Source organism: Thunnus albacares, chromosome 20 (assembly GCF_914725855.1).
Source record: "Thunnus albacares chromosome 20, fThuAlb1.1, whole genome shotgun sequence".
Lineage (NCBI taxonomy): Eukaryota > Metazoa > Chordata > Actinopteri > Scombriformes > Scombridae > Thunnus > Thunnus albacares.
This window is the reverse complement of record NC_058125.1, coordinates 19,228,283-19,241,377: the sequence shown is the minus strand read 5'-3', so window position 1 is coordinate 19,241,377 and position 13,095 is coordinate 19,228,283. Positions and strand designations below refer to the sequence as shown.

The 13,095-nt window shown below is 39.4% G+C and overlaps 1 protein-coding gene across 2 annotated transcripts; it reads right to left on the bottom strand.

Moving 5' to 3' along the window:
* Window positions 1–2,038: 2,038 nt before the first annotated feature.
* LOC122971994 (5-hydroxytryptamine receptor 3A-like) lies at window positions 2,039–10,896 on the bottom strand. Of its 2 annotated transcripts, none has more exons than XM_044338778.1 (10): window positions 10,815–10,896; window positions 8,572–8,732; window positions 8,446–8,490; window positions 8,202–8,311; window positions 7,558–7,727; window positions 7,304–7,464; window positions 5,539–5,749; window positions 5,018–5,176; window positions 4,453–4,538; window positions 2,039–3,467 (listed from the first exon to the last, which is right to left on the bottom strand). In XM_044338778.1, exons 1-10 carry the CDS (start codon window positions 10,852–10,854, stop codon window positions 3,249–3,251), a joined length of 1,362 nt encoding a protein of 453 aa, XP_044194713.1. In that variant the 5' UTR covers window positions 10,855–10,896; the 3' UTR covers window positions 2,039–3,248. The 2 variants fall into 2 exon arrangements, with proteins under 2 accessions (XP_044194713.1, XP_044194714.1); XM_044338779.1 differs by having other exon boundaries at window positions 3,388–3,467; window positions 4,491–4,538.
* Window positions 10,897–13,095: the final 2,199 nt, after the last annotated feature.

Here is a 13,095-nt window from a genome sequence, read left to right as displayed (position 1 = left end):
GATTTTCAAATAGTGAACAGTGTGACAAAACCTGACTGTTACTCTTTGCCCAGGATGGAGGATTGTGTTGACAGTGATGGTAATGCCTCACATGTAACCAAACTTGATTTGCTTAAGGGGTACTGGCAAGTCCTGTTAACTGATCATGATAAGGAGATTTCCATCTCTGTAACACCTGATGACTTTTTATAATACACAGTGGATCCTTTGGGATGTGCAACGCACCTGCTACATTTCAAAGGCTGGTTAACATTGTACCGTCTGGTCTCTGTGGGTGTGAAGCTTACTTGGTAATATACTCTGATTCCTGGCAAAGTCACATCCAGCAGATAAGGGAGATGTTTGAGAAACTTGACACAAATGAAAGCAACTTAGCAAAATGTGAATTTTGTCAGGCAACCGTGGTCTATCTGGGGAAAGCAGTAGGCCGAGGTGAAGTGCCTCCAGTCCCATCCAAGGTGGAGGTGATCTTAGCAATCCCTGTTCCTGGTTCCAGACGTGGCCTGCACTGCTGGTTATTACAGGGGGTTTTGTAAAAACTTTTCTGCCGTTGCAGCACCATTAACTGACCTATTAAGCCCTAAAGTTTTGTTCGTGCGGTCTGACAGTTGTCGACATGCTTTTCAGCAGATTAAAGCCCTGCTGACTAATGCTCCTGTGCTCCTGTGTTCCTAACTTTGATCATCCATTTAAACTGGCAATTGATGCAAGTGAGTTTGGGGCGGCCGCTGTTCTACTCCAAGATGGTGCTGATGGAGTAAAACACCCAGTGCTGTACTTCTCCTAAAAGTTCAACCGTTCAATCAGCGCCCTTACTCGACAATTGAAAAAGAGGTTCTGGCTTTGAACCAGTTTGAGGTGTACGTCAGGTCATCTAATGTTCCTGTCACGAATTATACTGATCACAACCCTCTTTTGTTGTTGCAGCAGATGTGTAATATAACCCAGAGGCTGATGTGTCGGAGTGTTTTTATTCAGGCCTTCAGTGTTAATATAGAACACATCAGTGGCAGAAATAACGTGGTGGCAGATGCGTTGTTGTGCTTGGCCATTATTTTGTTGTGTTTTTTGTTTGTTTTGTTTTTTACGTGTGATGAAATCAAAATCACTATCTTAAGGTGAGGGTGTTACACGCTCCCCCACCCTTCTTGTGTTTTTCTCCCTCTTTTCTCTCTCTCTCCTGCTCCATCAGGTGCTCCTCATCAGATGATTAGTAGGTGGCCCTGCCCCATATTTAAGAGAGGCTGGAGGAGAAGGCTGTCTCTCTCCCTGATTAAGCAGCCTGCTAGCGTTATAGTACTTTACTCTTTTGATCCTTATTTTGTGTTTTTTTTCCTTTTTGAGGACGGAGGTCTGGTAGTCCTGTTTTCACGGCTTTGTATATTGGTTTAGGTTATGCACTCTTTTTGATAGTTAAGGAGGGAAATTCTGGGTCCAACAGCCCCTTATGTTGTTGGCTCAGGTTTCCCCCACCTTTATGTTTTGTTTGGCCAGTCCTCCCAACTTCTGTAGTTTTGGTTAATTCATGGCAATTTATTTACTTATTTTTCTTTGTAAACAAAAAAACTTTTGCTTTACAACCAAACCTCGGGTATGGCATCCTTTTTATATGTTGCTGGTCACAAGGTCAAGCCAAATGTTTCCTTCGCTGTGGCTGTAACAACAGGATATCGGGCTGGTGAGGATGGACGTGATTGGTTTAAGGTCTGAGTGAAAGATGAGCTGTGAGGTGAAAGAAGACTGAAACAGGACAGGGGAGACAGATCTGTTTGTTGAGATGGAGAGATAATGTGAACAATTACATTGTAGAAAATATGACATCAGTGAGCCCGTGTTTCCGAAAAGTACGCACACACACACACGCATTAACAATGCTCTCAACGTGAAGGATTTGAAGTGGAAGCAATAAAGTTTAGTGATCGATTTTCTTGATTAGATTACCCGGTGGTTCTCTGTTCTAGACACACTGCACATAAGATTTTGGGAATTGCTCGTGACCACATCGAGGTTTATCTTAAACACATCATAAACCACCAGACACAGCTGCACCTTTTATTTTCTTACATCAACAGTTTTTTTGGCATTTACGTACATCAGTGCAACTATTGATAAATCTTTAAACAACCTCTGATTTTTACTGGATCAAAAATCAAAATGTTTCACATTTCCTACATTTCCACATTTTTTATAGAGCACTTCTCAAAACCCAAGTTACAAAGTGCTTCACATAAGGCACAACAAACAAAAAAAAAAGACAGTTTAAAGGGAATCAAAAGTAAATTCAGGAAAGGCTGTCCAATAAATGTATGTTTTAAGAAGCCAACCTGATTTCCTCGTGCACCAATGCAAAACTTCAGCAATGCATTAAACTGGCCTCAGCAGTAATAGCTGTTCTGAACTCTTCGAAAAATGCATGAAATCTTTTAATTACAGTATAATTTCACCACAGCAATAACACATGCCTACAGGATCGGATCGTGTGAAGCACCACTTTCAGAAGTTTGTGAATTGCGAATCATCTCACCTAAACTACATAAAGTGAATGAACAAAAAGACAAAGACAGAGTTTTTAAAAGTACAACATGACACTTGAACATTTTACAGTCAGATTTTTACATCATGTCTTGTTGACAAAGTGGGAAACATGGACAGAGAGAGAACTAAGGCAGCAATGCTACTGACTCCCTCAAATACATTAACAAAGCATACATGACAGTCTACAATACAGAAAACAATGTATGACAAGGTATTAACCTTCTGTTTGTCTATTCGTTGGTGAATACAATGAGCATATATCATGTAGAGACAAAGTCTAATCTGAAAAACAGTATTTTATGTCTAGATCATTACACATTTTTGAGAGAAATTTAAACTATTAATATTTTTAGTGATTTACAGTGGCATACACACTGTATACTTTCAATGAAAAAAGCACAAAAATGAGATGGGATAAAATCACTTTACATGTAAATAGACTATAATATGTTTTATTTCTTACTTTTTTCCTGCAGCTTTTGTGTGTTTGTTTAGTGAAACAATACTTTAACAACCTTGAACTGTTCTGTAATAATATTTTGAGCAACTATTGCTAAAGATTTGTACATTTTTATAGGCGTTTGTGTCATTTTTCTTGTAATATGGGTTCCTGGTAGTTGTGTTGAAGAAAAAAGACACCATACTTGTGAAGTAAGGAGAGTTAAAAAAAACAAAAAAAACAAAAATGAACTTGGACTCCAGAAGGTATAAATTTAATTTTTCCACTCCATGTAGATGAGGAGTAGAAAAGTTGAGACGACAATGATGTAGAAAATGAAGAAAGCTCTGTTGATTCTTGTGGCCCAGTGGGAAGACTTCCCTCCCTCGTCTCTGCAGCTGAGGTGCAGATTCACAGTTTTCTGCAGCTCCCTCAGCTCCTCCAGGATCAGCAGTAATACACGAGACTCTCCTGACTGCACGATGTTGTCAACCTGCACAAACACACACACGGAGGCGCAGAGTCATGTTAGTCGGTTTATTCTCCTACACAGACTGATCATGTATCGAATGAAAGCCGAGTGGCCAAAATGGTGTCATTTTGTGCATTTTATCACGCGGGATATTTACATCAAAAACCTTTGCCTACATTGCTGTCGTACAGCTATGTGGTCATGTTTTGATGAATCTGCAGTCCAAACATTGGTATATATTATAGTGTATCGTGAATTATGAACCTACTGAGCTACTAAACCCTTCTACATAATCTATTCTTTCACAGTCTCTCATGGTTTAATAGAAGAGAAAGCAGCATTACTTTTCCAATGATCGTGTGTGGGGAAAAAAATATTTGGGGTGCCAGCGTGCATCACATGATGGATCCAGAAGAAGTAATTACACAGTTTGGCCACTATGTCACATTGGCTTCTCACCCCAGCACTCTTGAGGCCACCCTGGGGGCTTACATTGAACAACGGACTTTGGCTGACGTGAGGCGTCCATGTTTGTTTGGTTTTCAGGCACTTCTATATTATTAAGTTCCAACTCGGATTTATCTGAGCTTTCAGAAAAATCCCTGTCTCCCAGTCATAATTACGACTTGGATGTTGTCATATTCACTATTTGCAAGTTGGAAACTCGTAATTAAAAAACTCTGATATGACCTCAACGCTGCATGAATCAAGGTCCAACCTGGACTAGCAATGAAGTGCGTTGCCTTCTTGATATCTGCAGAGATAAAGACCTGCAGGATCTTCCCCCAGAGCCACAGATACTATACAACTGTTTTCACAGGCTGAGCAGTACTCCCCCTGACAAGTAAACTGACCCTTCATGTATAAAATCTGTGTGTCCCAGTTAAGATGATAAAATTTAGCATGTAAAGATCCTGCGTCATAACACACATGTGAAATCACACAACTTTCTCCAATGTTCTCCTGGGCTCCTAATAGTACTGAATCTGTATCTATAATGGTGTACCTCTGCAGCGACCGGCAGCAGTTCATGTTGTTTCTCACCGTCGGACACTTTGCAGATGCACGAACAGCCAGTCCGTCTTTTCTCATCTGAAAACACACAGCAGCTTTGAGTGACAGGAACAGCAACATGACTCACAATTATACTGAATATTAAAAGCACCAGAAAACTCACTATGACATTAAATATTTGTGACTAAATAAGGGGAAATCAGCATTTACAGATAGATGTCTAACATGCAGCAGCCCTTCTGTTTGCTACAAACTCACACTGTTCAGTCAAAACTTGATCAGACCCAGAACTTTATTTTAAAATCTAGGGAAGATCCTGAAGTTGACAAAGATACCAAATACGTCAGATTGAATTTTGGGTAAATGTGTATAAAATAATGCACAAAACATCTAGAATATTTCAATGTGATGCACGATGCAGCCATAAAAACATCTTAGGTGTGAATATTTCATTCAGTGTAAACATCAAATAGCTTCAATTAAGAGTTGAAACAATCTGATCGAGCATATGTACAATACTGTGAAAACTCTGCTCTTGTCTTTGATCTGGGTCTCACCTGTGTTACAGTTATCAACTTGGTCTTTTTCCTGTTTGTCCTCCCAGTCCTCCCTGAGCCTGAGCTTCTCCTGGGAGTCTTTCTCCATCAGATATGTAACCAAGATTGTTTCCAGCAGACTGAGCAGCATCAGAGCAAAAATCACAATGCAGTAGGTCGCTGAGAGAAAGAAACGGTCAATAACTACTTGTTATATTTTAAGACTCAGTCCAGCCAAATCATAAAAAAACATATTTGGTGGTAATATCTAGACATGTAGATCATTTTGGTTTGATTCTCAATACAATAGAAGCGAATAGAATTTAATTTGTGGTATTCAAAGCATTAAAAAATTACATATTGACAGCTCAACAGCAACACGTCTTTGCGGAAACAAAACTACTAATTTCTACCGAAGAAATAGTCACAGTGAAAATGGTTGATGCCTGGACAACACTAGTGATATGTGATGACTTATGTTTTCTTTGTAATTTGGGTGAATTGACCCTTTAAGGACTCCGGTGAGGTCCAGGTTTTTGTACCTATGAGTGGGGTCTTGTTGGACATGGAAGGCAGGATGTCGTTTAGGATGAGCAGCAGCACAGAGATGGCCAGCAGCACTGTGACTTTGAAGCCCAGCTTTTCCCCTCGATGGTCGGAGATGAAGTAGGAGGCCAAGTCCAGACACAGGAAGAACAGGATGGGCAACAGGAAGTTGATGACATGGAGGAGGGGTCTCCTCTTCATGGTGAACTAGGAGGACAGGATCAAGGATCAGGCGACCAAATTACAACAAAAATTAGGACCTGCGAGTAATTTTTTTTTAAACTTGTTTGCACAAGTTAGTCACTCGTGTTCTCATATTACTTAGTTTGTGCACACAAATTATTAATTCATAAAAATTTGTTCTGTTCATTTCAGCATTCATGTGCTGAATTTATTCATTCCAGACCACAAATGAGTATTTCATAAAACTGACAATACTGTTTGAAGTTACAGTATGTGTGCAGAAATTAACAGTGGTCAAATTAAGTAATTTAAAAGCTTGAATTAAAGCTGCAGTATGGGACATTTATCTCCCCCTTCTGGCAATGAGAGTAATTACAACAACACTGTCGACATGCGCTTATGTCATAAGCTCTGCCGCTGTCTACTCCGTCGCTACTGTTGTGGCTGTAAAACAGTGGATAAACTGCTTTGAGCATCACACAACCCCCGTGAAATGACTCGTTTTGCTATCAGAATTTGATCCAATCGATTCGATAACTTTTGGAAAGTCTAGAGAAGCCGCACAATTAAATAATTTGATCCCCATTCAAGTTAGCAGAGAGCTAACCCAAAGTGAGTAAGTCTTGAATTAAGTGACTCTACAGCTCACATTAAGTCATTTGAGAACAAAAATTAGTTGATTATATTTTTATAATGTTATGTTCAGTTAGTTTGAGAGCACAAATCATCGAATTAAGCAATTTGAGAGTAAAGCTCAACCAATACTGATTGAATACTGATTATTTAAAGTTGGTGAGACACTGTCTCTACTTTAACTCAAACATATTTTGAGGTTTGTGTATTACAACCTCTTGTTACTTATGTTCAACATATAGCCTGTACCATTATATCTGTAATAAACCAATATTGGCTGACATATACGCCCAACAGATTTATTGATCCCTATTCTTCCATAACACACCCTTAACAGTCCCTTTCTTTTCTTTCATTTAGTCCATTTGGAGGTTTATTATCATTACCTTTCTTATTATTACTGTATCATTATGATTAGAGTTACTATTATGAGTCACTCTCAGTACTGTTCTCTTTTTTTTCTTTGTATTCTTTGTATTCGTACCCTCGATGTCTGTAAACTCTGTTTTTTGTTGTGGTTAACTACCTGTCAAAATCAAGAAAATAGCACCCAGAGATTTCCTCTTTGTTTCACCCTGAGACTTGTCAGGATTTTATAAATGGGTGACAAATTGAAAGTGTAAAAATTAAAGTGTCTTAGCCAGGTGTTGGGCCACGCTGAGCCTCTAGCTCTAATGTTTCTCAGCATAGATTGTCACAGCATTGAGAGATAAACACCATTCTTCCAAAAGATATTTCCTAATTTTGTGTTTTGTTGTTGGTGGTGGAGAGCGTTGTCTGACACATCGCTCCTAAATCTCCTATTTGGTTACTGTGAAGTCTATCTCGTCTCATTCCCATCAAACCATTCAGTGAGCCTTCATGCCCTGTATGGAGGCTCATTACATTTCTCTCTCTCGTTTATTCCGGTTTTTCCTTTGATTTGTCCCCATCTGTCTTGCGTACTGTGTATATGAGCTGTTCCCACGGTTTGTTGTCAAAGGTGAAATTGTAGCTGGCGACAGATAGTTGGAGGAACTCCCACTCTCCTTGAGTCTTCATCATCTCTCGGGAGAACTGCGTGGCCCGAGACGAGTTGGAGAAAGGGATGAGGCGAATTTCATCAACTGTGGAGAGAAGAGAGGGAGGTATAAAAAGGTGTTCAACAACACTGATCTTCAGTATGGACAGTCAGAGACAACACACACTCCCTGCCTCACCACAGTGTATGGCAGAGCCGATGGAGATGTTGCATTTCTGCGTGTCGAAGGGGAACTTGTGAACGTCCATCTTGCAGGTGCTGACTACCTTCATGTCCTCTTCAGAGGTGATCGTCCCATCGTAGGACACGTACATGTAGGGATTCTGAGGGGAGTCGTCTTTCTGTATCCTGAGACAACAAACACACACACACAAACTCTTTTCACAGCCTGTTTGTAAATCATTTAAACCACGCCGTGTTTCACATTAATCAACCACTGAATCGATTCATGACGGAGCTCCTACGCTCACTACTGCAGGATAATGTTTGCATATTATTACTCTAATAATAGTGTAAAACAGTTGAGTGTACTTTAATAAAAGCAAGCATATGTAGAAGTCATTTACCTTCTAATCAAACACAGGATGTGTGGCATGAGCAAATATCAGGCTATTAGATGATTAAATGTTCAGCGTCTACACAGTGCACATATACAGCGAACTTTCTCTTCTCTTAATTTCAAATTTCAATTTAATTTCCTTTTTTTCGTTAGTTTTTTTTATTTATTATTAATTTTTTTTCTTCATATTTAACAGTTTTGTTTGTTTTTGTGTGTATCTTTTAATGGGCTACACTTGATGTGAGTGTGTGTCTGTGGCTCACATCTCATAGATGAAGAGGTCTGGTTTCCAGAGCATGTCACGAGGAACTGAAATCTGAGTGATTCCACAAAACTGAGCGGGATCCCACGAGATGCGCTCATTGTTCCACATCTGCAGGGTTAAGAAAAATCAAGAGACGAGAGTGACAGAAAACAACAGGTGTCAGGAGTCACAGGTGAAAGCACGTCTACAGACATTCAGATAATGAAAAGGTGAAGCAATTAATATTCACTCAGTCAACTCACCATTGTTACCCAGACAAAAGGAATGAAAGTTTGTGTTTTCTCAATCTGTGAATGAACAAACACACGTCAGGGCTAATCAGCTGCATGAAAGATGAACGTTGAGCTAACACAGCAGCAGAAACCTACCACAGCCAGGATGGCGTAGAGCAGGATGTCCAGCTCTACTGTGGTGGGGTGTGTGTAGTCCAGAACGGGCCGGGTCAGTTTAAACACAGTATTATCTGTAGTCAGGTTCAGGTAGTCCACAATGTCCTGGTAACTGCACACTCTCTTACAGAGTGCCCCATCTACAGAGAAACAATTATCAGTTCAGTTTTTTCTTAAGACTTCAATTTTATAAACTTTGGTTTTTAACATTATGCAGCCTCTTAGTTTGCGTAATTGAATGTAATTTATTCTGTTTTATTTGGATTGCAATGTCTGGATGCTAATGTTGTTAGTTCAAATGCTACATAATTGTAACTGATAGTAATTTGTGTAATTTAGGCATATTTTGTTATAGATTTTTCCCCCAGTGTATTTTTGTTAATTAATTTGATTTATCTTATATTCCCAGATTGAACCTGGTACAAAAACCTTAATAAATTCTAAATATCCTTAAAAAAAATCCAAATTAATTAATTCAAGAGCACAAGTGAGTCATTCATAAAATTGACAATATTGTTTAAAGTCACTTTCTGTTCATTTGTGTGCCCAACATGTTATTTAAGTGGTCAAATTAAACCTGAGAGTAATCACACAAACAGTGTTGACATTATCGCCAAAGACCGGCTGATTGGTTCTGACCCTGATATTCTTACCTCCTCATGCCTAAACCCAACCAACGAAGGCAACAAGTACTAGCCAATCAGAGGCAGGGTAGGGCAGGTCTTCACAGAATAGAATAAGGCCCACAGACCCCCTGACACTTTTTGCACTTTTCAGCACCCTGGCGATGCGACGCAGTTGGGGCACACTGAGAACAGTCCGCCGCAGTCGACAGTCGCAAACCAGTCATTGCTGGTTGACGTAAAACGCATCAGTAATGGTGCGCCAGTGTGGGTAAGTCGCCACAGACACCAGATTTAAAAACTCCAATATACTGCGAAATACAGAGAGATTTACCTGGCGGTGAAAGGCTTCATTGTTTGGCAATGGCTTGACTGTAACGGACGTAAAAAGTCCCGCACTACAGCTTTAAGTGATTTGAAAGCTTTAATGAAGTAATTCGAGAGCAAAAATGTATTATACATAAAAACTGACTATAGTTTTTAATGTTATGTTCTTTTAATTTGTGCTCACAGCTTCAGTAATGCACAAATTAAGTAAATTAAGAGCACAGATAATGAACTCCAGGACTTTAATTAAGCAATTAACCCCCAAATTACAATATTGGTATGTGCTTAAACAATGTATGTGTATGTATGTATATTTTTTAATTCTTATTTTTACTTGATTTCCCTTTTGCAGGTTTATAATAAAAAACAGTCTGCTGTTATATTGTTAGCTGACTAAGGAGAGCTTCTGTATTTCTCTTCCATTTAAAGTCACTAATTTCACTTCTTTTCCTCCCTTCAATGAAGATCTGTTTAGTATTCTATCAAAAGCAGTAAAAGAATAAAAAGTACAGAGAAACAGGCAAACCAAAAGCAAAAAAGAGAAAAAACCACATTAAAACAGACCAAAATGCAAACTCACACTTATATAGCAATAACATACAACATGTATCATCAGGCCTAACAACCTAAATAAGCAACAAGTAACAATAAGACATTAAATGATATAAAAAAAAAAGGAAATGTTAGATCCTGCTCCTACATATATACAAATCAATACTAAATCTCAGGGTTATTACAAAAAACAAATATATTAAATTCATGTACTTCTTCACAGCCTTCAGCGAACCTCTCCCACCTTTGCAAATGTTTTTAACATCATTATTTCTATTCACAATACATCCTTCAAGGACAAAGTTGTTTTATAAACATTATAAATTGATTGATCCTCAAGGAATCCACCGGAGCAGCTTTAAAAATAAATCTTTTTCCTTCCCAAATAATCACAATCACATCACATCATCAATATAATATAACTGTTTGTCTCTGTGACTCTCTATAACTGTAATTTAGTATTTTGTATTTTTGGTTCAAGATTTTCAATGTCTGCTTAAAATATGATGTGAAATAGCACTGTGAGAACACTCCTCATCCTCAAACAGTTCATCAATCAGATAAAAACAGCAGTAATATGATGGAAAAACAAGATTAAAGCAGCCAAAGGTATCATTAATACTTTGCTGTGTCTGGGCTCTGAAAGACAAATTAGCCACATGATAGAAAATCAAACAAAGAGAAACTTTTCCTTCTTTCAGACATGTAAACAAGTCTTACCTGTGAGGAAGAGCAGGAGGATGAAAGCGACACGCATCATAACTACACTTGTGCTTTTGTGTGTGTTTGTGTGTTAGAGAAGCTGCTGTGAGACCCGAGACAGGCACTGTGATGCTGCCCTGTGACCTGAGCTGAGGAGGGCTGGGCAGAATGAATGACCAGAGCGTTTCTCTCTATTTCATCTCACTGCCTGAAATGAAAAACCCCTCCCACAGTGGAAAACGTAGATTGAGGTGTAATTGGGTAACAGAGGAAGGGGAGATACATATCAGGCTTTGGAGGCAGGTGAGAGTGAAGATGATTGGTTTAAAGGCTGAGTAACAAATAATACAACTAAAGGAAAGGCAGGTGGAGAGGATTTATCTGTCTGAAAGGAGAGATAATGTGAATTTACAGCTTTCTCACAACTTATTTGACACCGGTGAAAAAAAGCAAAGCAGAGCGGGGTGTTAGTCTGTACACATGAGCGCATAGTTACAAAACAGACCTTTACTGTAACACATGCAGAGCAGCGCAAGACTACTGAGGAGGAAAAATTCAATTAGAGCGGAACTTGATCACCAAAACGACGTGGTAATGACATTATACACACTGTACCCATTTAAACCCACTCACTCTCATTTCAGCCCACTCATCCGCTGCCAGTCTCACAGCTGAGCATTAAAGCTGATTTATTATTAATGTTAAAAGTACTTTTGTGCATTAAGTGACCTAAATTTTTTAATTCATATAATGGTTTTCTGTTTTAATGGACTTGCTGTACTTACACTGGAGTTTATGAGCAATCAGGGGTTAGATTTGAGCTGCAACTAACAGTTATTTTTCGTCACTGATTAGTTGTGCGATTATTTTTCAGTTTAGTTAATTGTTTGGTCTATAAAATGTCAGCAATAGTGAAAAATGTCCTCAAAATGTCTTCAAATTGCAACAATAATCTGTTACTATTATTGTTGTTGCTGTGCATCTCTGTGTGTGTCTCTCTCTCTCTCTCAACCCAACCGGTCGAGGCAGATGGCCGCCCACCTAGATCCTGGTTCTGCTCGAGGTTTCTTCCCATTAAAGGATAGTTTTTCCTTGCCACTGTTGCCAAGTGCTTGCTCATGGGGGGAATGTTGGGTCTCTGTAAATTTAAGAGTACGGCCTTGACCTGCTCTGTGTGAAAAGTGTCATGAAATGTCTGTTTGTCTGTCGGGCCCTCCTCCCCAGTTCAACGAGCGAGAGAGAGAGCTGTGAATGAATGAGTGAGAGAAAAGTACGTAAATGAAGAGAGCGAGTGGTGCTGGCGAGAACAAAACCATCAATAATAGAAATATAAATGTAAACAAAAATAATATAAACGTTCTAAAGCACAAATAAACATGCCCATAACCCTGCGAGAAGATGCCGCATTGCTGGATTTTGTGTGAACGTAGAGCTTCATCCTGTCCGCTGTGGCCTCTCTGCTCTGCGTGTGTGTAGCTCAGCCCCGCCCTCGGTCAAGCAGACACACAGACCTGCTGCTCTTTTACACCCTGCGTGCTGTTATTGGCTGGGGGCTACACACCCGCTGCCCAGAAGCGTCCCGAACACAGCAAAATAGAAAAAGAAAATACAGGCAGAGGGCAGAGTTTCCGCAGATAAATACACCGCCACATTTCTAGTGGGTCATAAGTGATGATTGAGAGGGATTACTTTTGTATGAGTCTATACATTGTTATTTAGGAAAATCCTACATGGTATACCTTTAAATCTGCATTAACTGGTTTATTGGCCATGCTTGAGCAGCAGAAACAACACAACATATCATCAACTTTTAAGTTGATATGTTGAACTTGTAAGCAAACAGTTGCTTATTTCCACATCCAGAAGTTATGGAGCAACATTATCATTAATTCAGAGTCGTGTTTCTGCCCACCTGGTGAATTTAAGTCCAACATTCATCACTCTCTGTTTTTGTTCTACCAACTCCTGAGGGAAATATCTGGCTCTTTAGTAGCTAAATGCTTCACTATGTTCGCCAGCTAATCGCTAACTTTGTTTGCAGTTTGGTGCTGAGCAGATAGTGTACAGTGGGTTTTTAGGGCTTTTTCTCTCAAAACAGCTGCCTGCTGCGACTGAAAACGACGCTATGAGCGCAGTAAGAGTGAACCAAAACAGTAAAGTTGCAGCTGGACAGCTAAACAACGAGCTGAAACTTGCTATAAAGCTCCATAAAGCAGAGGGGAGCTGCAGAGTAGCTGATAATTCTTTGTAGGTTCATCATAAGTGACACCTCTGACATTACACAGTATTTGATTCATTG

Bases quoted from the DNA above. Each gene is read 5' to 3' on its own strand.
- LOC122971994 (XM_044338778.1), bottom strand. From the start codon at position 10,854: ATGATGCGTGTCGCTTTCATCCTCCTGCTCTTCCTCACAG. The intron at 8,312-8,445 runs GTGAGTTGACTG...TTAACCCTGCAG, and splicing joins CTTTTGTCTGGGTAACAATG to ATGTGGAACAATGAGCGCAT. The intron at 5,177-5,538 runs GTACAAAAACCT...TCTTTCTCTCAG, and splicing joins CAACAAGACCCCACTCATAG to CGACCTACTGCATTGTGATT.